A 24867-nucleotide genomic window follows, 5' to 3' on the forward strand; every position below is an offset into this window, starting at 1 on the left:
TCTATTTGGGATTAATTTTTTTAAAGTTTAAAAGCTGAAAGCAATATTCATGCTGATTTTTTTTCTTTTCCTCAGTCTCATTTCTCCACCACCAGCTTAAAATTTTAATATCAAAGATAAGCCCAGTTCAAATCTGAACCAGGAAAATTTCTGACTAAAGACCAGACTTCTTTCTCCATGATGTGGCAGCAAAGCTAAACAGACAGAACCTCATCCAATCTGCCATTTCCAGCTTTATTTTAAAACAGGAGATTTATCACCTCCAAAGCCTCTTCCAGACTTCCACCAGTTTAACTCTGACTTATGGAGGGCTGTTGTTTGCCAGGAACGGGCAGCAAATGTTGATCAGTGCACTGGAAAAGGGGCGCAGCGCCTATGCACAGAGCAACGGTGCCAAGAGGAAGCTGCTCTGCATTAGGAAAAGACTCTACAGGAGCTGTAAAAAAAGTCTGAAGATTTTACATAGTACTGAACAAAATCAGATTCTGAAAGTGGGAAAAAAATCATAATACCACTGCATCAAACACAAATGTATCCATTTTCTGGAAGAGTGCACAATATTTTTTTTTCATTATTATTTCCATCTCCATTTATCTTCTAGGTTCTTTAGTCTCCAAGATAAGCAAAATTTTCACACTTCTGAAGTGTGAAAGAGAGTCTGGCACTCTTCAGGATGAGACAATATCAAAAGAGTTTGCAAAGAATCTCTGCAGGTCCCTTGCTGTGTTCAGAGGGCTCTAAAACAATTGTCTCAACTTGCTTCTTTAGATAAGTCAAGGTGTTTGGAGAGCTGATGTTTCATCTCTTTACAGCAGAAAATCTTTTCAATCTTTTCAACCATGCCACCTTGACAATTGCTAATTCAGACAGAAATGTTTCCTAAAAGCTAAAAAAACACCATCTTTTGCAGAGCTTATATTCTACAGAAATTGCTCAAGCACATTTATATCACATGCACATCTCATGAGTTCATTTCACTTTTCTCAAACGGAAGGCCTATTTTTTGGAGGTGCATTTCAATCCTCATTTTTGCAGAGATATGGTATCAGGAATTTAAAACAACGATCATCACATGATTCTTAAAGAGATTCAATTCAGAATGAGCTGAAGATGATAGGGTCTGGTTGGAGCTGACATCCCACGGCTTTGCACCAAGCTGACAATTCCTGTTAGATCAGGATTGCACTGAAATGTCTGCCCAACAAGAACACAAATCTGGCATAAAGAAATGTAGCTTCCGTTTCTTTTATTTTACCTAATCAAAGGTTTTTATACAAATAGATTTAAACAAATAGGATTAATCTTGAGAAGCATTTGTTTTAATCCACAAATAGTTTCTGTTGAAGGATGAACTTCAAAAGACACAAGTTTGTGTGTTGCATCCAAACCTCTAAAAACACTAAAATTCCTTACAACAGGAAAGGCACACAGAGCAAAAGCCTCTGAAATTGTTTCTGTTGGTGAGAAACTATGGCAAAATAGAGACTGAGCTGAGCTGGCACTAACACCTCAGAAAGAAACCATAATTTGTATTGAGTAATTTCACTGAAGAAAAAAATCCCTTCAGACAAGCTTTACTTCAGTTTGCTGAGGTAAGGAAAGTAAGCCACAAATGGAAAAAAATTCATTTTATACTTGTTTTTCTTGTGGAAAGTAGATCTGACTCCCTCCATGCCCCACTGGAAAAATTATGTGATTGCCCTGTTTTTACTGTAGGGTTTCTCAGAAAACTGCAGAAATATCAAGAATTAAGAAAGGGCAACCCAAAGCTTTTTTTTTGGACCATACTTTGTCCTATGATCTACCTCCTGTAAGCAGACTTCCAATATGTAATTCTAGTAGAAAACGGATGAGGTTGCAGGGGCTTGAGATATGATTCACATCACCTGCCATAAACACCCCAAGCGTTCAAAGTCTTGTAGCAAAATCTTTCATATCTATTACGGGTTTCTGAGCATAAGAAGATTGCTTTCAAAATTGAACTCAAATTAATTTCATCTAACAGGAAAACCGGTCTTAAAACAAAAACATATATACTGCATTTCTTTTTTCTTGTGTTCAGGCAAGTTTGTTGGTTTTTTTTTAAGTGAGAAAAAGCCCTCCACCTTTAGGTTTCATGCAAAGGATAGATTACAATTTGTCTGACATTTCAGGCCCCCTCCCAATTACAAACTACAGGCTGCAGCAGGTAAGAAATGCCATTTAAGAGACTGTAGCTGCACTCTCAATACCATGGAAAGTTTTTGTCAAGCAGCACTTCACAAGCTCTGCTTCATCACCGGGTTTTAATCTGTACCCTGTCACTCACCTTCTGGCATGCAGAGACCTGGTGCCAGTCTGCAAGATTAGAAGCATATTTAGGAGGCAGACTGCAGTTTGGGAATGACAAACACTGCTGGTGTTACACCATGGTTGTGGAGCTGTCAGTGCATAACCCAGTTGGCCACATACTGAAGAAAGGGGATCTGGGGTTAAATTCTAGCTCTTTCCCCACATTTACACATGGCTTTAATCCATCTGCTCTCCTACACAAGGACAGCAACTATTTGAGCTACAGCTGCCAACAAACAGGATCAGTAGGACTCAGCTAGGAAATCTCAACATACGTATTTCTCAAGCTGTTAGGCTATTCTTCCTGGGGAAATTCAGAAATAAATATTAAAAGAACAGAAACATTTAAGCAAGCTGGTATGCCAGAAGGCATTATTACAAAACAGCTATGAGATCCCTTCTTTGAAAGATTTAGAGCAAAAGAAATGCAGGAAGAGAGCCGTAAGACAGCACATGGATATAAGATTGACATGAGACTCCCCAGCTGTCCTCCCTGCAGTTATTCCTCCTCAAGCAACACAGTGTGAGAACACCAGTGTCCTGCACTGTGCTCCTTGAACGCTGCCAACACCCCACTGCACAGCCCCTGCCGAGGGGCTCTCCCAGCAAAACACAGCAACCGTGGGCAATTCCTTCTGGTTGACAGAGAGGATGATTCAGAAGGTGCACAGGGAAGAAGCAAAGGTCTGGTAATAACCTGAACCCACATAATTGTGACCAGTGGCTCAGGACACTGGGCAGCCAACCCCAAACTGGGAGCACTGGTGTGCGCACGCAGCCTCAGTGGAGCAGGGCTTAGGTAACTTTGCAGAGTAATCCCTGCTCAGGCCCAAATAACACAGTCTTTCACTCAACAACCCCAGCTCTAAGGGCATTTTACTTTTGTTATACAAAGATGAAGAGGAGGAACATCTGCTTTGGACAACAATGTTCCACAGGACACAACACAGCTTGTTTCTGCTGCACCATCCTTAATAGGCACAGCAGCATAAATTTAGAAAAGTGTTCAGCTGCTTCATGCTACTCCTGTGATCATGATGTCCAGCTGTAAGCTTGCAACATGAAACAGTTACCGAAAGATTGTTTTGGCATTTTTATTGACTTGTCTTGCCTCTACCTCCCACCAAGATCACACTCATCAAAAGCTATGAACAGATTATTTTGCTCACTGCAGAGTCATACTGGCTTGTAAGATACATTTAAGGTGTGAATCACAAAGAAATGTGTGGGCTGTAATCACCCTCCACATTTGTGGCTCATTTTTTCAGTCAAATTAAGCATTTCAGCAGTCCTGGGCAATAGGTAACAAAATTGTTTTCTCTCCTCAACTGACTCCAGGAAAATGTCAAAAGGTTGTAATGTCTGGGCTCTCCAGCCAGTTCTCTTGTTTACAAAAACTTAAAGTTTACAAAAACTTAAGTTTACAAAAACTTAATATATTTTTTAGAAAACAAAAATATTTTTATGAGCCAAAACAAAACACACTGAAGAGAGTTACACTGAAGTTAGACACACTTATGTACTCTTGATACTACTGAAGTACAGGCATTGTGAATCTGTAGGCGAAACCACAACTTTTGCATTGCAGAACTTCCAGGATCTTTCTGTTCAGGAGCAAAAAAACAGGTAAAGGACAAAGGTATGTCTCAAACACAAGTGCTCCTAAGGGTTACAGCTTCAGACTGGATGCCCCACTTAATGTTGGCTTGCTGTTAAAATACAGAACACAGTATAGATATAAAACCTGCACATCCTGACTGATCTGGGGGTTTAGGGGTACTTGGAAACAGTGTGTTATCTTTGTCAAACAGCACCACAGGGGTTCTGTGAAAAAGTCAAATTTGCCTATCAGGTTCTGCCATTTACAAAAAATTATATTTAAATATTTACTGCTTACTAATGTTGGTGCTTATGGACTTTAATTTGAGAAACACTGCTCTTATGTACATGCATTTTAATACTTCAAGGGCCTTTAATCCCTCTCCTGCATCTGAGGTACCCAGGCACAGTGAGGCTTTAACGGTGCCATTTGACATTGAAGTAAGTGCCATTTTACATTTTACATTACATTTTCCGTGAAGTCATTATGGCATTGAAAGGATGGCGCTGCAGGTCGGCTCAGATAAGCAGCACCCCACAGCACATTCCGGGCCACGGTTTGAACAGCAATAGAGCAGGGCACACACACACCCCACCGTCCTGACATGTGGCTCTTTACAGACACTTTGTGGCTGTAGGGACCAGGCTCCTTCAGGAAGGGCTGCTCACACAGGCTGCCAGTCCCCACGCACACGACCCCGCGCCTGCTGGAGATGCTATTTCCAAAGGAGCACTGCCAGCTCTCACCAAGCAGCTCTACAAACTAACTGCTCTGTGTCAGCACGATTTGAGTGTGTGGAGCAGGCTCAGAGGGCTGTGTTTTCATGTGTAAAACCGAATCTGGTTCCATGAAAAGATGCAACATCAGTATGGTGAGCCAGAATATATGAAAAACTGGTTTATCTCTGAAAGAGCAGTAGAGATAACATAGATTAACGAAATCGTGTCATGATATCAAATACTTTTTGCATCTACCAAGATTTACTCTTCAAAGGACAGAGCTAAAAACACCCACATCACAAGCTGTAATTTCAGGAAGCACAGGAAGTAAGCTTTTTGCTCTCTGATAAATATTAGCAGATCATTCAAATTAGCGAAGTGAAAAGTCTAAGTTCTTCAGTCTCACAATTCCTTTGTTTTTAGTAGAAAGACATCAGTTCCAATTGCCTGTAGAACCACAGGACTATCTTCCCTTGCTAGCTTGTATATACGGAAAGATCACAGCTTCCTCATGACTGACAATCAGCTAACACCTAAAGTCAATGTTTTTTTTAAAAATTCTAATTGCAATTGTTTTATCTAGTGGTTTATCAAAAAGAAAATGTAACATTAGAAAAATCCACTTCATCACTGAAACAGAGAAACCATTGCCAGTTATTTGAAACATTACAGATACTCCAGACATGTATGGAGACCCTGAGCAGAGCCAGGAAGCATAATTAACAAACAAAAACAATATGACATCATCATACACTTAACTGCTTGCCAGTGACAGGCTCAGCTTTGTTTGTACAACTGCTGAGTATCACACTGTTTGCATGCACTGATAAGCCACTCCAGGACCCACAATCACTCAGTGACAACTGACAGAGTTATCTCAAAAGCTAAGTTACTACTACACCATTTTAATTCATTATTTTTTGAAAGATACTGTATCTTATATTTGTTTCTTAAAAAGAACTGTTGTGAATTCATTTGCTGGTCTGCAGGCAATACAGGCCACTCTGCTTTCGAGAGCATTGTCCTTCACGAGTGTTGACTGTGGTCAAGTGACCTTTTGAGGAATTAAAAGTGACCTGCTTCAATTCACAGGCCTTTTGGTCAGAGAAGCACCAGTCTCTTAGTTTGAGATTTTCTTCTGGTGTGTTTCAAGAGAGATAGCCTGTCCTAATTTTAGTCAGGGTATTAGCAGAACCTTCCTCAGATCTTCATATTAACAGCACTAACCAAGGAGCAAAGATTTCCTCCTCTTTTCCTTGAAAGCCCATGAAGTCAGAGTTCTTACTAAAACCAAAATTAAGGAGAAACTTTCAGAGTAACACTTATTAAATCTCTCTAGTTCTGTATGGTTCTGGAATAACCACTAATGTAGCTGCAGGCCTGTCACACAACACAGCTGGTTTAGTCTGCTGCTGCCTTATTTGCACTAATGCTTCTATTCAGATTTCCCCACCTGACAAAAAAGCAAGTCAAAATATTTTGGGGCAAAAGTCTCCTACAACAGTAAGAGCTGCAAGGACATACATTTACCTACATACAGGGTCTTGTGCTTTTATCAGCTTCAGATTTTAACCTAGTGTTGTTTCTAATTGGGTAAACAAAACACAAGCATTTTGTTTAAGAGTGTTTCTCTTCAATGTTGCATGAAAACTTTTAAACATATGCAGGGTGTTCACACATGTTTGATTGACATTAACCAGCCAGTGCAAGGTTTGCTCAGTTCAGTGCCTTCAGCAAGAATGAGAACAAGGTCAGCTACAACTTGTGGGAAATGCAAACAGCCAAGAAGGTTTCCAAAGACCACTCTCTACCAAAACACTTTAAAATAAAATAAAATAGGAATTTAACAATCAGTCTGAAATAGCTGAGCAAAACAGTTTGAAAAACAAATGTTGAGGTTAATGAGCAGAGCAAATGAAATACTATCTATTTAAACTGTTATTAGCCACTAACAGCACAGAGAGCAAATATGAAGACGCAAAGCTCTGAAATTCTGTTTCTGGCCTTTAAAGTGTGTAGACAACATGTCACAAAGAAAAAAGCCACTCAATACACATGTATGTGTCCTGGAGTTTAACCTTCAGAAAGTGAATCACCTAATGAGAATAGACAGTGGTAGAACATTCCAACCTCGCTTTAAGCCCATTCATTGCATTTATTTTTTATTTGCATTAGGGAATTGTGTTAATATATTAATCTGTGATAGTAAATCACTCAGATACCAAGTCATCCATTGGCTTCAACATTGTACCTCCTGCAGATAATTTTTAATTTACCTTCAGCCTTCCCTGTTGGGGCACCCACTCTGCCTTAAATACAGGCTAATGCTGAAAAGGCACCATGTAATCAGTATCTATCATAAAGGAGATGAAATCAAAATTAACTAGATGCTCCAGAAGAACAATCATCACTATCCATGGAAACCTGAGACATTGTGAAAGGTAGTTTTAAAAAGAAAAAACAGTTTTTACAGCTCAAGCAAATTAATGGAAAAGAAGTTAATACAATACTTTAAAAAGGCTACCCCTGTTTACTCATATCCATTAAGTCCATTGAAAATAGTTATGATAAATAGTTCAGCATGCTGCATTCCATTTCTTTCTTCTCTATGCTTGCTAATTCAATACTAATTCTTTATATTCCATTTTGTCTCAAAACTAACAAAATCACAAGTTTCCTTGGATGGGAGAGAGGGGAAGCAAGACAGGGTTGTTGAAGAATTGTAAGCAAGTATGCTAGGAAGCAAAAAGCAAATGCTGCAGATACACAGGAGATACCCAATAAAAGTGCCACTGTGGGACTACTGTTGCTAGAGAAAAGAGTTAATGTGGCACTTCAAGAGCTAAAGCCTGAGTGTGTGGCTTACAAGATCACATTATTCCAAACTGCTACTCAAATTCAATTTCATGTTCTTATGCTCAAACCAAAGTGTGTAGCACTTAATTTTAACAGTAAATATGCAGGCATATTTTTGATATTAAAAAAAAAAATCTAGATTTTCTCTCCTTGAGTACTATTTGGGATGAGATTTGAGTGAGCAGGTTAGTATAGTCTGGGCAACTATAACATATGCTCAATGAGACCTTCAGAACTCCTGAAATTTTTTTTTTTTAACACTGGAAGCCTGATTTTAAGGACTAAAAGTATTGCTTTCTGTAATTTAATTCAAGTGAACAATATGGCAGGGGTCACCTTTTAGGAGGGTGTTCCATTTGAAGGCAAAAAATAAGGCACAGAATAGCTGTTCTAAATCTTAATTGCTAAGAACCACAAGCAACTGGCAGCTGGATCAGAGGTGTTGACCAGCTATTCTCATTTGTACATTTCTGTTGCCTCCGGTTTCTGACAATCTATAGGGAACCGCAGGCATTCAGAGCTCAGAATACACATTTTGAAGTAATTACAGAGACAAGTTTAAGAGCAAGAAAAAGTACAACATCATTTTCTGAGGTGGTAAATGCTGGGAACAAGCACAACAGATGGCAAAATCACCAAGCTATGGGTGCCTTTTAAAGCCTGTTGTTTATGGTTCATAGTCCTCATGCTTTATGGTTATACTCTTTCTACAGGACATTGATGTGCAAATAAAGATCAAGAAATTCCTCTCATTTTTAAAATTAGATTTGATTCAGACTGAATGAATTGGAATCAAAACCTACCCAACACAGTTTTTTTACATGCTGCAGTCATCACTTGTCTTGCTTTCAGGGGCAGCTCCAGAGAAGAGCAAGTACTAGAAGACCTGGTCTATTACAAAGTAGATGCAGCAGTAATTTCAATCCAGCATCCACATCTAGAGCTTAGAAAACTCTGTTTTCCTCTAGCCTGCCTCCTCTTCTGACTGACACTACAGTAATCAGTTACAAAAAGAGAAAGAAGTCATCACAAAAGTCTTATTGAGCATAATACCACGGAGCTGACTCTGAGTGTGATTTTTCTGTGATGAATTAAGTCACACTTGCTCCAAGAGGTGGCAAGTTCACTGTACTCAAATTGCTGCCACTGCAACAGCAGGGGTGATAACTGGCATGACAGCTGATCTGTCTTTGAAAGTCCATGATTATTCTCTCAGAAACAACCAAGAAAAGTGTTTTTGTTAGAATTACAGTTTTAGCATGTCTTCCTATTTTTGTCAGTTATCTTCTCAAACACAGGTCTACCAAACTGCACCATTTATGGTTTGATTTGTTTCTTTTCTATATACCCTCTTTGCATTGTGTTAATGCAGAGTTATAACTCAGGCATTTTGGTCATGAAGCTCAGCTCTGTAAAAAAAAAGAATCAACATTCAGTAAGGAAGATTTTTCAGGCCCCAGTACATAACAATTGTAAACCTTTGAGACACTTTCAAACAAGGGACCTTCAATAATGCTCCTCCAACCCCCCATAACAGCAGTGTTGCCAGAGCTTTCATTAGAACTGTATTCTCAGCGTTTGCCTGCTCAACCACAGACTCATCTTACACCTGTGTGAATGCAGAAACCTTTCCTCACCTTTAACGTGGCAGCCAAGCTGGCCATGTGTTCATTGAGAGTGCTCTCCGACTCCTTGTAAGTCAAGCAGGTGAACTGATATTCCTCTGGATCAAAGGCATCTGCTCCCTGCTGCTCCACGTCGTTAGCTACCCCATCATAATAATCCTCAATATCCCCAGGATCCTCATCCTCTTCCTCCTCCTCGCAATTAGGGTCATAATCCTCTTCATTGCTGTCAGAGCCCTGGCTGTTCATGTCCACGGACATCTTAATGCCCTGCCAAACTGCAGACCAGGAAAGCAAGTGCAGCTTCTTGTTTTTCCTCCAAACTTTATCGTTCTTTTGATTTCATCTGAGCTCTGTCTCCTAAGGGAGGAAAAACAATTTTTTCTGTGCCTAAGAAATTGTAAGAGGTGCCACGTCAACAACAAATAGGTGATCAAGCAGCTAGGAACAGACCAACCCAACGGCCCAGTGAAGAGGATTCCGCTGTGCATGTCCCTGGTTTGGGTCCATTGTGACTCTTGCACCTCCAAAGCCAAGGCTGCTCTTACAGGACAGGTCCAAATCCTTGGAGATTGGGTTATTACACTGCATCCTAGTCCCCAGTGCAGGCCCCATGACTTCTGACATTTGGAAGCTGGCTGCATAACCTTCACTACAGATCTTCTCAGAGAAAAAACTGAATTTATGACAAAGTTCTTTATCAACAGCCCGAAATGCTGTAGCATCCTATCTATTTAATTAACAGGAAAAACACAAACCCCTTACCTATGGCCATAGTAGCTAGAAAGGCAACCTGTGATATCCTGTACCAATCCATACTGGTTCAGAACCACAGACATTAAGTGGGACCTAAGACCAGCAAACAGATCTCTCACATGCACACAATTTAACAGTCTTCATTATCATCTCAAAAGCAATTGTGAAGCTACTTCATCCCTCCAAATTGGTTCTACTGGATGTGATGTGGCTTGGACCTTACATCTGAAGTGGGAAATAAAAATTATTATTTATTGCCTCCTTAATATATACTTCTTACCTTTTGAATGTACAAATTTATGCTCAGGTGTTGACAGCTGTTATTGAAGAAGAATCAGAACAACTTTTTTTTTTAAGATTCTCACTTGTTTTGGAAAATTCACACATCTGATACTTATCTGAACTACAAATCTTCTGCTTGTGTAACTGAACCATACGAATTTGAGCTCTTAAAGATTCAGCAGTAAAGCATGAATCAACCCTGAACTATGGTCATCTCATATTTAGTCGTAAATTTCCATTTAACCAAATAAATTAGAGAGAATATATTAAATACAGAAGAATAAAAAACAATGCTCTAACCAAATTTTACATATAAAGACATATATTAAAATCAAAGCTCTAGTTTCCACAAGCAGTGTGTATTTGGTTCCTTAAATACATTCCCATTCTGCATTACTATGTTGTCAGCTCTGCCACTCAAGTATTGCAGTTTGTAGCTGCTGGGGAAACCATAACCAAGTTTTGATAATCCTTACTTTAGAGTACAGCAAATCTCAACCACAAATTTTCATTATTTTTCCTCAACTTTTTTTTTTTTCCTGTTTCCAGTCACTTGACCAGGCAGCAGAGAACAACCAGGAAGAGATGTGACATACAATTAATTTGAGGGGCTTTAGTGATTTCTGGAGATACAAACCTCCAGAGAAGCTGAAGACTCATACCTAATTATATTACCTCCTGAATTCTGGTCTTCATTCCTTTCATTTGCCTCTTGATTCCTTAGTTATCCACAGCATACGTAGCACACAAACAATTTACAGCACTGCTTTCCACAGGACTTCAGAGGAACAGACACAGTCTCTCCATACTGGAAGGAGACAGATGTGAAATCTGATTTGGCAGACACAAGGCAAACCCTCGTCCCTCCCTCTACCTTGCTTAGAATCTGGGCTTAATCTGCATTGACACTGAGCTCTTGCATAAAATAAGTAATGGATCTTTACCTGCTTAAACTTATGTTGAAAGAAATACTAATTTGAGCCTCTAACCCCAGTGTGGACTATCAACAGCCCAGTGTGCAACAACTTTGTTCAGCCACCACAAAGCCTGAGCAAGTTTCACAGGCCAGGGAACTTCTCAAACTCACTCAGATCATTCCACACTCTAGAGAGAGAAAAAAAACCCCATGGAAACACTGGGTCCTCTGCTATTCCAGCACATGGCAAGTCACAGCCAAGCACTAAGATGTTTGTAGATATCCAGGTAGAATAAGGAGCCTGCCCAGTACCTCCCAGTTACACACCAGTCACTGGGGAGGGGCTCAGAGGTGTGCAGAGATGTCTCTCTGTGCCACTAGCAGTTTTGTGAGCAAACAGGGGAACGGCACAGGCACATAGACACACGAATTTATCAAGTGAAAAACAGTCTGCAGGACTGGGTGACTTCTGTGACTCCTGTCCCAACATTCTGGGAAAGAGCTCACTTACAGCATAACTGGACACCACACTGACACAAGTGAAGGGGAAGGAAGGATAAGGCACACGCTCTGTGGACAAAGCAAAGGAGGGTACTTGGAAAACCAGGAACAAAACTCACCTCACCTACGCTCAGCCCAATGCCCAAATCAAACTCTGAATACAAAGACAAGACAGAGCTGCTACTTGATAGCACTAATTTTTATGACAATAAAGATGTTAAGCTCAAAAGATAGGGTCAAAAAACCAGGTTTATTTAGATTAAATAATGACCATAACTCTCAAGACCAAATTATAAAATTTTAGACCACACTTAGATCACTTTCCAATCCAAGGGAGGATGATCTCCTTCACCACTTAATCCAAGATACTCCTGTATCTTCACTAACACTGATACAATTTAGTCGCCTCTCTTGCTCCAGTCTCCTGCAGGAACTCCTAAACACGCCCACCCCTACCCTCTGCTGTCTATCACCTCCAACAGTGCCCTTTCCCTGACTCCCTCTTTGCAACACAATTCTTAACAAGGTCCTTTGAAACAAAATGCCTTCCATCGTGCCCCCACATTATGTGATCCCACCTCATTCCTTGTCCAACTACATCATTCTTTTCTTATTCCTACCCTTGTGGGATTCCTCTAATAACTCTTTTGGCGGAGACTCCTCCAATTGGAGAATGCTCCTCCTCTTTTTCTGCTGATATTTCACAACCATTTCATATGTTTTTTTCTTCTTTCACCTCTTTATTTATCTGAAACAGAGAAAATGCAACTTAAGTCTGCTTCCTGGACTCCTTATCCATGTACCCTTTAGACAAGCTAACACTCTCCCTTTTCCCTGAAACCATCCACAGCCTCAGCTCCATGCTGGCTATCAATGCTAATTGCATCTTCATCTATGTCACCCAAACCCATAATTTGTGGATCATCCCCCACTGCCTCCTCACGTATGCAGTGCACACCTCACCATTCCTTCTCCACTGTTTTTTACGTAGGAAATTTTTCATCCAAGAGTGAGAAAGCAGAAGATGCCCTATCCTTTTCACCACAGATGACTGCAGGGACCTCCTTGAGCCGTAGCACACTTCCCCGGGAACACACCTGCTTTCCTTCCTCTTGCCAGTCTTGCTTTACACTACCGCGGCTGCCTTGTCTTTGCCAACTTACCCATTCCATTCCTGCACTTTCTGCCCGATCGTCACTTTTAACACGCTGTTTTACGGACACCTACGTGTTCCACGGCACCCCTGGGCTCGGGCAGCGCGGTGCCCGGCGCGTTTGAATTACCTCGGGTCCATTCTTTGGGAACGCGTGCGAGACCAGCGCTTGTCCCGCACAGCCAGAGCGCCGCGAACTTGCGGGAGGGCGGCGCAGGAGCACCGCGGGAGAGAAGCCGTGCGGGGAAAGCCCGGGCGGCGGCGGCGGGGCGAGGAGGGGCCCCCGCACGGCCGCCCGGAGCCCGAGAGCTTCGGGCTGCGGCTTCTGCCGGGGCGGAGCGCCGAGCTCAGCACCGGGCACGGATAAGCGACCCCGCATCCCTCCCGCCGGGCCCGCCGCAGCACGGCCGGGCCCCGCACTTACCGGGCGGGCGGCGAGAGCGGCGCCCCGGGCTCCTTCTGCGCGCCGGAACCGCCGGGCCCGGTGCGTCACCTCCGCCGGGCGGGGCGGGGCCGGGCCGGGCCACGGCGCTGGGGCGGGGGGGAACGGCCGAACCACTGCGGATGTGCGGGGGGAAGCGGCCCCGCGCCCCAGGGAGCGGCCCCCGGGCCGGGCTCGGCCGGTGACAGCACCCAGTGGCCGCGCCGGGAGCGGCCGCTCGCAGCGCCGCGGTCCGGCCCGCCCCGCGCCCGCTTCCCGGCGTGCCCCGCACTGGGCTAAAGGTCGCGGCGCGGAGGGGACAGCATTGGCTCGGCAGGGACGCAGCGCCCCGACCCCGGTCCCGGTCCCGCTTCTCACCCGCCGCCGCCGCCGCCGCCATGGCGAAGCAGCCGCAGCCCATCAGCCCCTTGAAGAACTTCTTCGCTGGCGGTTTCGGGGGCGTCTGCCTGGTGTTCGTGGGGCACCCGCTGGACACCATCAAGGTAAGGTGGCGCGGGGCGCCCGGGGACGAGGCGGGCAGCCGGTGCTCGGTGCGGTCGGGGCACCGGAGGGTGGACTACAGCTCCCGGCAGAAACTGCGCGGGAGCGGCGCGGGTCGCGGCGGGCGCTGTGGCAGAACTACAGCTCCCGGCAGGCACCGCGCGGCAGGCGGGGCTCCGTGTTTGCGCCGCGGGGAGGCTGCGCTCGGCCTCTGCGCTGCCCTAGGGCGCCCCCTGGCGGCGCGGCGGCCGGGCGGCTCGCCGCTCCGGTTTCCCGTGGAAATCCGGGAAAAGAGCGTCCGTGTTCCCGGCGCTGGAAGGAGTCGGGAGCTGGGCTGTGCCCGCCAGCCCCGTCCCGCGGCCGGACCCCTCGTCCCTGCGCCACAGGGAGGCCAGGAGTGACCCTATGGGGTCCAGGGAGCTGGGGTCCTCACCCGGACGTCATCCCAGCAATTAATTCGTTAAATACATTAATTGCTCCTTACATTAAAATTCAATCTCCTCTTTTCTGCAAAGGGCTAAAATGATGTCAGTGTTTCTATCATTATCTTCAGGTGCAGTCACAAAACATAGTCCATAATAGCCAGAGGTGTTCTGTCATTTAAAGTTTACATTGTAATATTTAATAAAATAATGTTTTCCTCTCCCTCTTACTAGGTCAGACTGCAAACCCAGCCTAAGCCACAGCCTGGCCAGCCCCCACTCTATTCTGGGACCTTTGACTGCTTCAGAAAGACTCTTGTTGGAGAGGTACTGTGACACCTGCCAGATATATCAGTTGTTTCTGTACATTGCAGGAATGGAATCCTACAGAGAAACCATACAGTTCCTGGGATGTCAGTTAAATTGATTCTAATTAACGTTTTTCAGCAAATTACAAAGCTTGGGGAATACTTAGCATACACGTGCTCCTGGTACATGTGTCTTTGTTTTGCTAAGAAATGTTTTGGGTTCAAAATAGCATGACATTAATGTCTGAAGTTAGACTGGAGTGAATGTTGGCAGTTGTTTTCTCGCCTTGGAGTTTTGCAGGTATTTGGAGTCATCTCTGAAAATTCTAAAATCACTAATGACTTTGTTGGTACAAGCAGTGCTTTTACTTTCTTCTATAAGGGGTTATGCCACCTATGGGAAGGCAGAGGATCTTTAATTTATAGATTTTTTGTTCTCTTTTTCTTTTTTTGAGAGCAGAGTGTCAATTATAGTAGTTGTTCAACCTTCTCTAGAAGGTGGACAGTGTTCTTTACTCCTGAATCATCATGATCATGTTGTTGAGCTAGTCTGTTTTGTTTTAGAAAGGCACACAGCCTTGATTAAAAGCTTTAGTTGACAGAGAGCCCAATTTTATGCTTTTTAAGTTTCCCCAGCAGCTATTTACCATTTGGAAATAATGGCTGTAAAGCCCAGCTGTTTATCTGCTTGCCTGAAGTCTCATTTCTAACTGCTGGATCTCGTTAGGCAACTCCCTGTTGAATGAAAGATCTGCCTCGAAATCTGAAATCTGCTTCCACTGTGGCGTTAACAGGTTGTTACATAACCAAAGCAAATCTTGTTTCCCTGGTCTCTCCCACAAAGGAGTGGAATGCTGTGCCAGCTCTGGATCCCTGGCAGTTTCCAACACCCCTGCTGCAGCACGGACGTCAGAGCTGAGCCGTAATAATAGCCTTGTGATGGGAAGTTCAAAAGCAGTGCTGCTTCTCTACTCCTACTCAATACTCATCTGTTTCTGTGAGGAAAACTACTAAACCTCTCTGCCAAGGCCTTTTGCTTCCCAGTGCTCAAGGGCAGGTTGAGCAGCAGTGGCTGATCTCTCAGCCAGGTGTGATTTCATGGCAGAGCCAGTTGTGCCTGTAAGACTTCAGCATGCACTGGTTTTTTGGGGCAGGGGGAGGAAGGGGGTGCAGAGACCAGCCAATAATTTATGTGTCTAGCCTTTATCTAAGAAGATAGCTCTTCTTTCTGTTGGACAAAGTTCGATTTAAAGGCAAGAGAAATGAAATAAATACAGCTGCTGGGGTCTGCAATAGAACTTATTCATATGTGTAGTCTGTGAAAGGAAACATCAGGAATGTATAAAACATCAAAAATGTGATGTTGTATGGGGAAAAAGTTTGGATTTAGGGTAGGAAACAAAAAATAATTTGCTCTTGAATCGGCTCCAAAGTGAATTCATGTGGGGAGTGAAGGAATTCTGGTTTCTCTCCCTGGCTCTTCCTTTAGTTGAAGAGTGAATTAGTTTCAGTGTCCTCAGAGTGTTCAGTGACACTGAACACTCAGGTTCAGTGTCAGGATTTTACACTACTGCATTTGACAAATTACCAATAAAGCACAGGTGCATTTCTGCGTGCAGCTGAGACTGTTCTCTCCTGACAGAATCTATTAAGGCTCTTATTTGTGTGACTTTTGACTTCACTTCCTCATGTTTGAGATGCACAGGCAGGCGATGAGTGTTGTTCTAGAAGGGCATCAGTGGTGCCAGTGTTTCCCAGGAAGGATAACCTTCCTCTGCAGCAGTCCCTGAGCCTCAGCTAAGCATGTATAACTGCAAGTGAACCATAAACCCCTTTATTCCTCTGATCAATTTGACTGTTAGATGGATCCTATCCTGGATCGTTGCCTTTCTCTTCTCAACAAGTTGAAATGTGTGCAAAGTTTATGTCAAACCAAGTAATTCCTGTGATAATGTTTCTTGCAGGGAGTCCAAGGCTTATATAGAGGAATGGCAGCTCCTATCATCGGGGTGACACCCATGTTTGCCGTGTGCTTCTTTGGATTTGGCTTGGGGAAAAGACTCCAGCAGAGAAAACCTGATGATGTTTTGACGTGAGTTCCTGGTTAATCAGACGGTTGGGGAAGGCATCCTGAGGCTCTTGCTGCATTGTCACACGTTGCGTTGTGGTGTAAATTTGTGTCTTCTCCTAGGTTATAAATATAGTTCTGAAAAATAAAACAGTCATGTTTTAATGCTTCTGGAAGCGTGGGACTGATAGCACAGGCTAAAAACAGGCATTGTGTGGGCAGGTGCGATGCAATTCCCTTTCTACGCAAGAAGGAGCCATCAAGGAACAATTCCGGTTTAGATGAGTACAGTGAGAGTTATATAATGATTGCCTGCCAACAGTCCTGCTATTAACAGAAACTATGGGAGCAATAAATTCATGGTCAGGCATGCATTGATAGCATTCAGAGCCCTGATTCTCTTTTCCCTGTTAGTTACGAGTCTTCTTGTGTCCCTTCGTTAGGGACACACATAAAAATGTTTATTATTATTTCTGAAAAGAGGTGTTTATGAGCAGCCCTCTTCTCAGGCAGGAAGTTTTAAGGAGCAAGCTGGAGAAGGACAGCATAGTTTTTTGAGTCTTTTATGTAGAATTCCTCTCAAGCAGAGCAGTGGAAAAGAACAAATAGTGTATGTAGTGTCACTGTGCCCAGCTGTGCTGTTCTGTGGGTGCACACCTGACACAGTGGAGGTACAGTGAGCTTGGGACATGAGACCCAGAAATAAAGGTCAGACTCAGTGCTGTGGTTATGGGTCTAGAGGCAGGCTGGATGTTTGTATTTCCCATGCTGATTTTGAAGGGAAGTTGTGGAAGGAAGAAGATGGACAGAAACCTGAGGAGCCTATCCTGCCTTTTCTGGGGCTGAATAATCCCAAGGTGAGCTAAAAACCTCTAAACTTAGTTTGAGTAGGAGGTGCATGTGGAGTGGCAAGGGAGGTCTGAATGGCCTGGAAGATATCATGGGAATTTGAGTAGAGAAAGGTGTAAGAGTTGGAATAGAATGCCATCTCTTGGGCAAGTGGAGAGAAGCGGAAGGTTTGGAATTTGATTAAATTGAGATGTTAGGTCATCTTACTAGGGGAGGTAGTAGGAAGTTGGATGTAAAGATAGTTTTTTGATGGAGAAACTCGGCTTGTTTAAGGGATTTTTGTCATGGAGACTTTGCCACGTGAAAGCAGGTGCTGAGTGTTTGGGATAGTGACAGGACAGACTCAACTTTGGCAGAGTCTGAAGGAGTGAGGGAGTGAGAGGTTATGGAAAGGAGGCTTCTGGCTGCACAAGCAGGAATATCTGTGGAATCTGGGATCACTGAGAAGGGTATGGGGGACTGGAGGAGGAAGAGACTGAAATGAATGGGAATGAAAATGAATGGGGAAGGCTATAGCAAAAAACTCAAGTAGAAGGGGTATTAGCAAATAGAATGGATATGAAGAGCTGAGTTGTGGTTGCTGTGGGAACCACAGCTTTGAGTGCTAGAGATCTTAAACGTTTAGCTCTGCATTGACAAGGCACTTCTGCACTGATAAAAGTAGTGGATGCATTTCAAGTTCCACTGCCATGTTCATGTGGAACAGCATCATCTGGTGATGTAGGGGTTTTTCTGCCCTTTGTTTCCTGTGTGCTGAGTTGTGTTAGGGTCTTTTTTGTTTCCTTGGGGCAGATATCCTCAGCTGTTTGCTGCTGGCATGTTGTCAGGAGTGTTCACAACAGTAATCATGGCTCCAGGAGAGAGAATCAAGTGCCTTTTACAGGTAAGGCATTGGATGGTGGTGATGGGAATTTAATTTTAGGGGTCTTGTCTTTCCATAGCAGGAATTTCTTTGGTTAGTGCATTTACTCTGTTCTGTTTTTTGGCAGGACTGAGACAACTGTCATTTAATGCAGCTGTGTCACGAAGAAGCATTAAACAAACTCACCATGACAGTATAAGTACACACAGCATTAATTGCTCTATTCATTTTACACAGCTCAAGCCTTATGCTATGGGACATTATATGAGGCATCCATGGATGCCTCAGTCCACTTCAAAGTATGGAAAAGTCATTTTTTTCTGAATGAAACTTCTAAAAAAAAAAAAAGGTGTAAACATGCTAGATCATGAGACTCTTTCTGGTGTAAAGAAGTTCTTTTAGGGTTGACAGTTCTCCATGCAGAGCTAAGGGATGCATTTAAAAACAGTGTTCTGACATTTGGGTGGCTGTTAGCTCTGCACCTCCTGTGGGGGTTTTAAAGTATTGTTGGAAAATGTAAACCTGAACAAATGAAATGCCATCTTTAGCAGGTGTGGGAAGCTCTGCTTGTTTCAGACTGTGTTGAACTCTGTTAATACAGTGATAGGTGGTCACATGTTAGTTCTGACAGACAGGATATTATCATGGGAGATCTTATACACATAAAAATGGTTTGGATTTCACTATTTGAAGACGACTTTTTGTCGATGTGGAGTTACCTAAGTGACTTGAGTTATTTCAAACTTATACTGTGGAAAAATAAAGGAGAATCTGCTCTCTGCATGGAGCAGTAACCACAGCCTCAGCTTCAAAGTGAGAGCTGCTCGAGGGAGTGAGGCAGAGGCTCCCTGGGCAGGAGCGTGTGCTCCTTTCTCTCTGGAAACACATGTGAGGCTTTCTAACCCTTGGCTGAACGATTCTGCATTGACCAGAAACCTTCACTGGTCAGAAACTCTCACTTTCATCCTGCAGATCCAGGCAGCTACAGGTGAAACCAAGTACAGCGGCTCCCTGGACTGTGCCAAGCAGCTGTACCGCGAGGCTGGCATCCGGGGCGTGTACAAGGGAACGGTGCTGACCCTCATGAGAGGTAAGGGACAGGCCTGTCCCAGTCCCTGCTGGGGGGACTGGAGCATAAGAAGCCTGACACAGTATGGGAGATCTCACTGTCCCTTCAGCCAACTGGGGGGGCTGTGTCACCCATTTTCTCTTTTTTTCTTTTTTTTTTTTTTTTCCAGTCTGCAGAGCTACTCCAGTGCCTCAAAGGGCCTGAGAAATAAACATGAGATTCTCAGTGGGTGAGGAAGAGATTAGATGACAAGGATCAGAGGGATATAGGAAGTAATTAAGATCTGAGAAGCCAAGAGGAATGAGAGACTTCAGGAGAGGAGCAGAGAGAACAAAGAGAAGAGAAAAATACAGAAGTGGGCTTTATTAAAAAATATTTTCTTTTTTTTTTTCTTTTTCTTTCTCCTTGAGAGAAGGATTGTGCCTATCTGTGACTATTGCTGTATAATACTGTCTGCTTTAAAATATGTGGTGGCAGCAGTTATGCTTTCTACCCTTTTGAGTCTGGGTTATTTTGGACTGGGATGTCATGACCCCTCTCTCAAATGCAACAACAACTAAGTAATTGTGCCAGACCCAGAATCCTTTACATATTTTAGTAATTCCCCTTGGAAAAACTGAAATTTCTGTATTGTGTTACTTCAGTTTAGGAACTGGTTCTATCCTCTGCTTCTCACACAAGTGTAGCAGCCTGCAGTGTAACTCTGGCAGTGTCCCTGGATAGGGGCTGGTTCTGCAGTTTAGGTATGGGATAAGTATAGGCTGTGGGAGTAGCTTAAAAAAAAACAAAACAGAACCCACCCATCAACTGCAGAAAAAAATCCCCAAATAGAATCATTAGAACTAATAGTGTGCAAAAATCATTAAGTTCCTGTGCTGCTGTGATACGCTGTGCAGAGATTTGGACAGTTTAGAGCTGTCTCATCATTAGTGTAATGTAGCCAGGTTACAGTCTGGTTTGAAAAGCTGCTGACAGAAAAGTTATTTTCCAGTTCTTGCCATTAGCACCTGCTCTCCATGGGAAAGTTCAGACTCCTCTGTTAAGGCAGCAGAAGATTTTTATTTTGTTTGTAGAAGAGGTTCAGAAAAGGAATCTGTATGTACTTAGTGGTGTTGCTGGGCTGGCATGGGGCTGGAGTGCCTCTGGGCTTCCTTTGGTTTCCCACTCCTCACAGCCTTTGCTGTTTACCCACCAGACGTCCCGGCCAGTGGAATGTACTTCATGACGTACGAGTGGCTGAAGAACATTCTGACCCCTGAGGGAAAGAGGTCAGTGAAATCTCACAGTCATCACTTTCTGAACTTCCCAGACACTGCTGATTAATCTCCCCAGCTACGAAGAGATTTAGAGCAGTATCATCCAAACAAATTTTAAAAAGAGAAAAATGGTTGCTCATCTAGTGAGTTGGAGCTGTTTTGGTTTGGGGTTAGCTGACAATTGAAATAATATTCTGAGTTTCTCTCAGATTCCAGTTTGGATCTTCTTAGCCAAGTAAGGAATACTTAAAGTAGTTTCAACCCTGTATGCACACAAAATGCTGGGGGGCTTTGTTAGATTTTTTTGGGAGTTTGGTTGGTTTGTTTTTTTTTTTTTTTTTTTTTTTTTCAGAGTATGTGTGTGTGTGCTGCTGAATAAAAATATTTGAATCTTTAGGGTGGAGTTGGTCCATCTTGGAAAGGTTGCTCAGATACTGCACTGTCTCTGTCTGCAGCATTGTGCTGCCTTCTGGCTGCCAGCCAGGCTGTCTTTCTGATTGTCACCTTAGTCAAAACAACGAGTTTGACGTTTTTCTCCTTTTTAAAGCTTTGTTTCACTTTTTCCTCCCACCCCACTCTGATCCTGCCACAGTGTGAGTGACCTCAGTGTGCCTAGGATCCTCTTTGCTGGGGGCCTGGCTGGGATCTTCAACTGGGCGGTTGCCATTCCACCAGATGTGCTGAAATCACGTTTCCAGACTGGTGAGTTGCATTCCAGTGTGTGTCACGGCCACACTCCGTGTGGTGCTCCTGGGAATGGGCTGGGCAGTGATGGAAGAGGCCTTCTGGGAGGCAGCAGGTCTTGAGTGCTGCTTGAGACAAGTGCATGAAAAACCCAAGGGTGTTCCTAGCATTCTAATTGGTTTCCTCACAAATTTTTGGCACATCGGGCTGCACTGCTCTGTTTCTGCCTCCTTGATAATATCATGATCTTGATTTGAGGTACCTGATTTGAAACCTCAGCACAGAACTCATAATAATAGAATTTTCATAGCTGTTTTTGTTACGAATGTAATTCTATGAGAGGTTTTATTATTTCACTTCAGACATAATTGCATAAATTGTAGCCTGTGCTATCTGCAGTTTATAGTAACAGGGCATGTCTTGCTGAGAGTATTGCTTTTGGACTGGCAGCTCTGCTCTTTAATGTCTGTTGCCTAATTACAGTTAGGATGACCCCAGACCTTGGGCTTCAGCAGAGTTTGACAGGTTTTTTTGTTGGTTTCTCTGCCAGTCCTGTCAATGAATATTTTTGATAAAAAATATTGCAAAAAGCAGTTGGTCTCTGTGGACTCAACTCTCCACTGAACAGTGACCATTTTTCTTGAGTCACAAATCATGATAATCAGTGCAGGAAACTTAATTTCTTTGAGTAATGGCTGCTGTGGTTGTTTGTACCATACCAAGGGCTAAGAGGAGGGAAACACATTACAGCTTTGATCCTGTTCCACTGAGCCAGTCTGCAGTGCTGCTGTGTGGATGACATGGGTTCATGGTGGTTCTGTTTAACTGGGCTGATCTGTGGACTACCTCTTCAGAGGGCTGGCAGAGGCAGTATTTCCCAGGGCAGTGTCAGGAGAAGGAAGAAATTGTTTTTTGAGTAGAGTAGCTTTTAAAAAACACCTCAGCATATCCATGTAACTAACATCAGCTTTAGAACATCCTGTGCTTTTCATTTGAAGTCTGTTGCTGTTCTTGGCTGGGGCATGTGATAGGATCATTTTCTTATTAACCAGCTTCATCAGTTTTTATATCTGACATTCCTATCACCTAAGTGCAGCTCTTGGGAGAGCTGTGATCAGCAGTGCAAGTAACAGCTCAGACTTCCAACCCTAACAAAAGTTATTCTCCTTTCTTCCCTGCCTGCAATGACTTGATGATGTAAACTCTTTGGTCATGGTGAGCACCTAACTTCTGTTCATCGAGCCTTTACTGAGCTCTCTTGTCTGTTTGCAATAGCAGTGTGAACCTCTTGAAAATCCTGGGCTGTTACCTATGGCACATCCTTCAGCCCTCGTCACTGCCACACATCTGGGCTAATGTGTTGTGCATCCCTTTCAGCTCCTGCAGGAAAATACCCAAATGGCTTTAGAGATGTGCTGAGGGAACTCATCAGAGAGGAAGGAGTTGCATCTCTGTACAAGGGGTTCACAGCTGTGATGATCAGGGCCTTTCCCGCTAACGCGGTGAGTACGTCGTGATTCCGGCTGGGTTTTGGGGACGTGGTGCTCACAGTGAGTGTTTGCAGTCTGGAGAGGCCACAACTGCCTGCTTACACTTGTGCCACTTCAGAGAGGTTCTTGTCACTGCAGGTACTTTTGACTGTTGGTGTCCAGGTTCTAAAACTGTATTTCAATCTAGGAGCAACAAGTAAATCTTTCTTCAAAGCTTTGCAGAGCTCTTTGTTGACTTTTTCTGATAGTTCTTAGCTGCTGATTGTACACCCAACTGTAGAAGATGGAATAAGTTTGGACTCACTTCCCCTTCAATAAATAATGACCCTAACAGAGCCAAAGTTCAACCTTTGTGTGGAGGGATACAGTAGAATTCTTGCTTCTGGGTCAAGACTTTTTTTGTCCTCTTCCTCCTTCCATATAAACCACGTTAGGGGTTCATAGTGCAGCATTTCAAAAGCCTTGTTTGAAACAGATTTTTAGAATCCTTATTTGTTCCATGTTCTCTTTTCCAGGCATGTTTTCTTGGTTTTGAAGTCGCTATGAAGTTTCTTAACTGGGTTGCACCTGGTCTATGAAGACTAGGAAGTCTGGAAACGAGACAGAAGAAGGAAGAGAGTGCAAATCTGCCTCAGAGGAATAAATTAATGATCATTTAATGTTTCAGGAATAATTGTTTGCCTAATACCTTTTTGCCTTTCTCACATTCTATAGGTGGTGCTATGTGCCAGTCAGAAATGCAAGCTGTAACTCTGACAGAGTTGGTGAGGAGCTAGGGGTGACAAATCTTCTGAGCCAACCACAGCAGTGACACTGCTAACACACAGCTGTCACTATCACACGTGCTACCTTAAGTACTTCCTCATGGAAGAAGGGGACACATCTTAAAATGTAATTCTTTATTGACTAAAGAAAGATGTAGCTATTAATGATGAAAAACTTCCTTAAAAAAATTTTGGCAGCATGTACTTAACTCTCAGGGCATAAGTCAGCAGCTGCACATGGTTGTGTCTGCAAGCAATGTCAGACAATGTTCTCATCTCCTGTGCTTTTTCAGTTGTGGCTGTTTCTGTGTTAACACTGGTTTTAATCTCCTGTGCATGTACAGCAGCAAACACAACTCAGCAGGGGAGGCCAGAGCTGTGTCTCAGTGGGTTGAGGGGTGTTGCAGGTTCCATATCAGGTTTTGCACGCTGATCTTTTCTGTGGAACTAGGACACAAAATGCATCATGTTTAACATTTGTACTAAGATTTACTGAGGGAGCCAGTGGGGAAATGTGTTTAACCTCAGCTGTTCTCTCAAATCCTTTTTGTCCCACTGAAGAGAGTCCAAATGTGATTTCAGAAGTACAGCACAGCTCATAGCAATCTGTGATATATTTGATTCATCAAATACTGTGTCCTGGGATTCAATCCCTGATATTGATGTGAGAAAATTTAACAGCACTTCCAAGAACTGGATTTCTCTGACACAAGGGGGGCACATGAAGAGGACACTGGCTCTGCAGTTTTCTCTAACTTTATTCTTTCTCCTGTTCCTTGGTTTTCTCTTATTAAACATGATCACATTTTCATTTGAGAAGTGACTAATACTGAGAAGCAAAAAGCAAATTTTAATTTCTTTTGGTTGTGATGCAGTGTTATCAGAACTCAATAAAACTAGGTGCTGCTTGGCTAGGATGTGTGCTTTGGTTCATTTACTTTTTGCATGGTCATGCTTGCTTAGTTTTGCAAAAGTTTTCCTATTCTTAATTCTGAGATTGGTTGGGAAATAAGCTGTGCTATGCTGTCTTTGATTGCTAACCCCTTGCCTTTTAGCTTTTCAATTTCTGACATGAGCGATGGAAAGGAATATTCTGCACTTGGCATGTTTGTCATACAAGTCCTCTTAGGTGCTGCATTGTGGATGCAAACTTTTAACTATAAAGCAGCACACTAAATAGCACATCTTGGAACAATAGCACATGCTTTGTGGAAAGTACTTGGTGTGGTCTGTTGACCTGTACCATGAGGACACAGCCTTCACCTCGGCTTTCAGCAGGCAGGGGCAGCCCTAAAAACTTCCTACTCTGTGCTGAGGAGAAGCCTTGGATTCTACTTTCCTTCCCAGCTTTTTTGGGAAGACCAGAAGGGAACCTGCCTTCCTGAGAGTCCACCTCTTGTGTTTTACAGGGCAGGAGGGGTGTGGGAAAATCTG

General features: G+C 43.3%; 2 protein-coding genes across 7 annotated transcripts in view; one reads left to right on the top strand and one right to left on the bottom strand.

Annotated features, from left to right (window-relative positions):
• The window catches only part of ARIH2 (ariadne RBR E3 ubiquitin protein ligase 2), a 46151-nt gene extending 32849 nt beyond the window's left edge, over positions 1 to 13302 (bottom strand). For 4 of the 6 annotated variants that reach the window (XR_011003073.1, XM_068202059.1, XM_068202058.1 and 1 more), the window contains exons 1-2: positions 13164 to 13302; positions 9144 to 9491 (exon numbers count right to left, since the gene is read on the bottom strand). Coding sequence is in view for 4 of the 6 variants with exons in the window: in XM_068202059.1 (XP_068058160.1) it covers positions 9144 to 9392 (249 nt within the window). In the remaining 2 variants the exon portion in view is untranslated. Of the gene's footprint in view, positions 1 to 9143; positions 9492 to 10844; positions 10978 to 13163 lie in introns of all 6 variants that reach the window. The other 2 variants (XM_068202057.1, XM_068202062.1) reach the window with 2 other exon arrangements.
• Positions 13303 to 13335: 33 nt separating this feature from the next.
• Positions 13336 to 24348, top strand: SLC25A20 (solute carrier family 25 member 20). Its single transcript, XM_068202074.1, has 9 exons — positions 13336 to 13663; positions 14318 to 14410; positions 16356 to 16483; positions 18101 to 18191; positions 19143 to 19260; positions 20435 to 20507; positions 21088 to 21197; positions 22557 to 22681; positions 23185 to 24348. The coding sequence occupies exons 1-9, from the start codon at positions 13559 to 13561 to the stop codon at positions 23245 to 23247; spliced, it is 906 nt and encodes a 301-aa protein (XP_068058175.1). The 5' UTR covers positions 13336 to 13558; the 3' UTR covers positions 23248 to 24348.
• The last annotated feature ends 519 nt before the right edge of the window (positions 24349 to 24867 follow it).

Source organism: Anomalospiza imberbis, chromosome 11, assembly GCF_031753505.1.
Source record: "Anomalospiza imberbis isolate Cuckoo-Finch-1a 21T00152 chromosome 11, ASM3175350v1, whole genome shotgun sequence".
NCBI lineage: Eukaryota > Metazoa > Chordata > Aves > Passeriformes > Viduidae > Anomalospiza > Anomalospiza imberbis.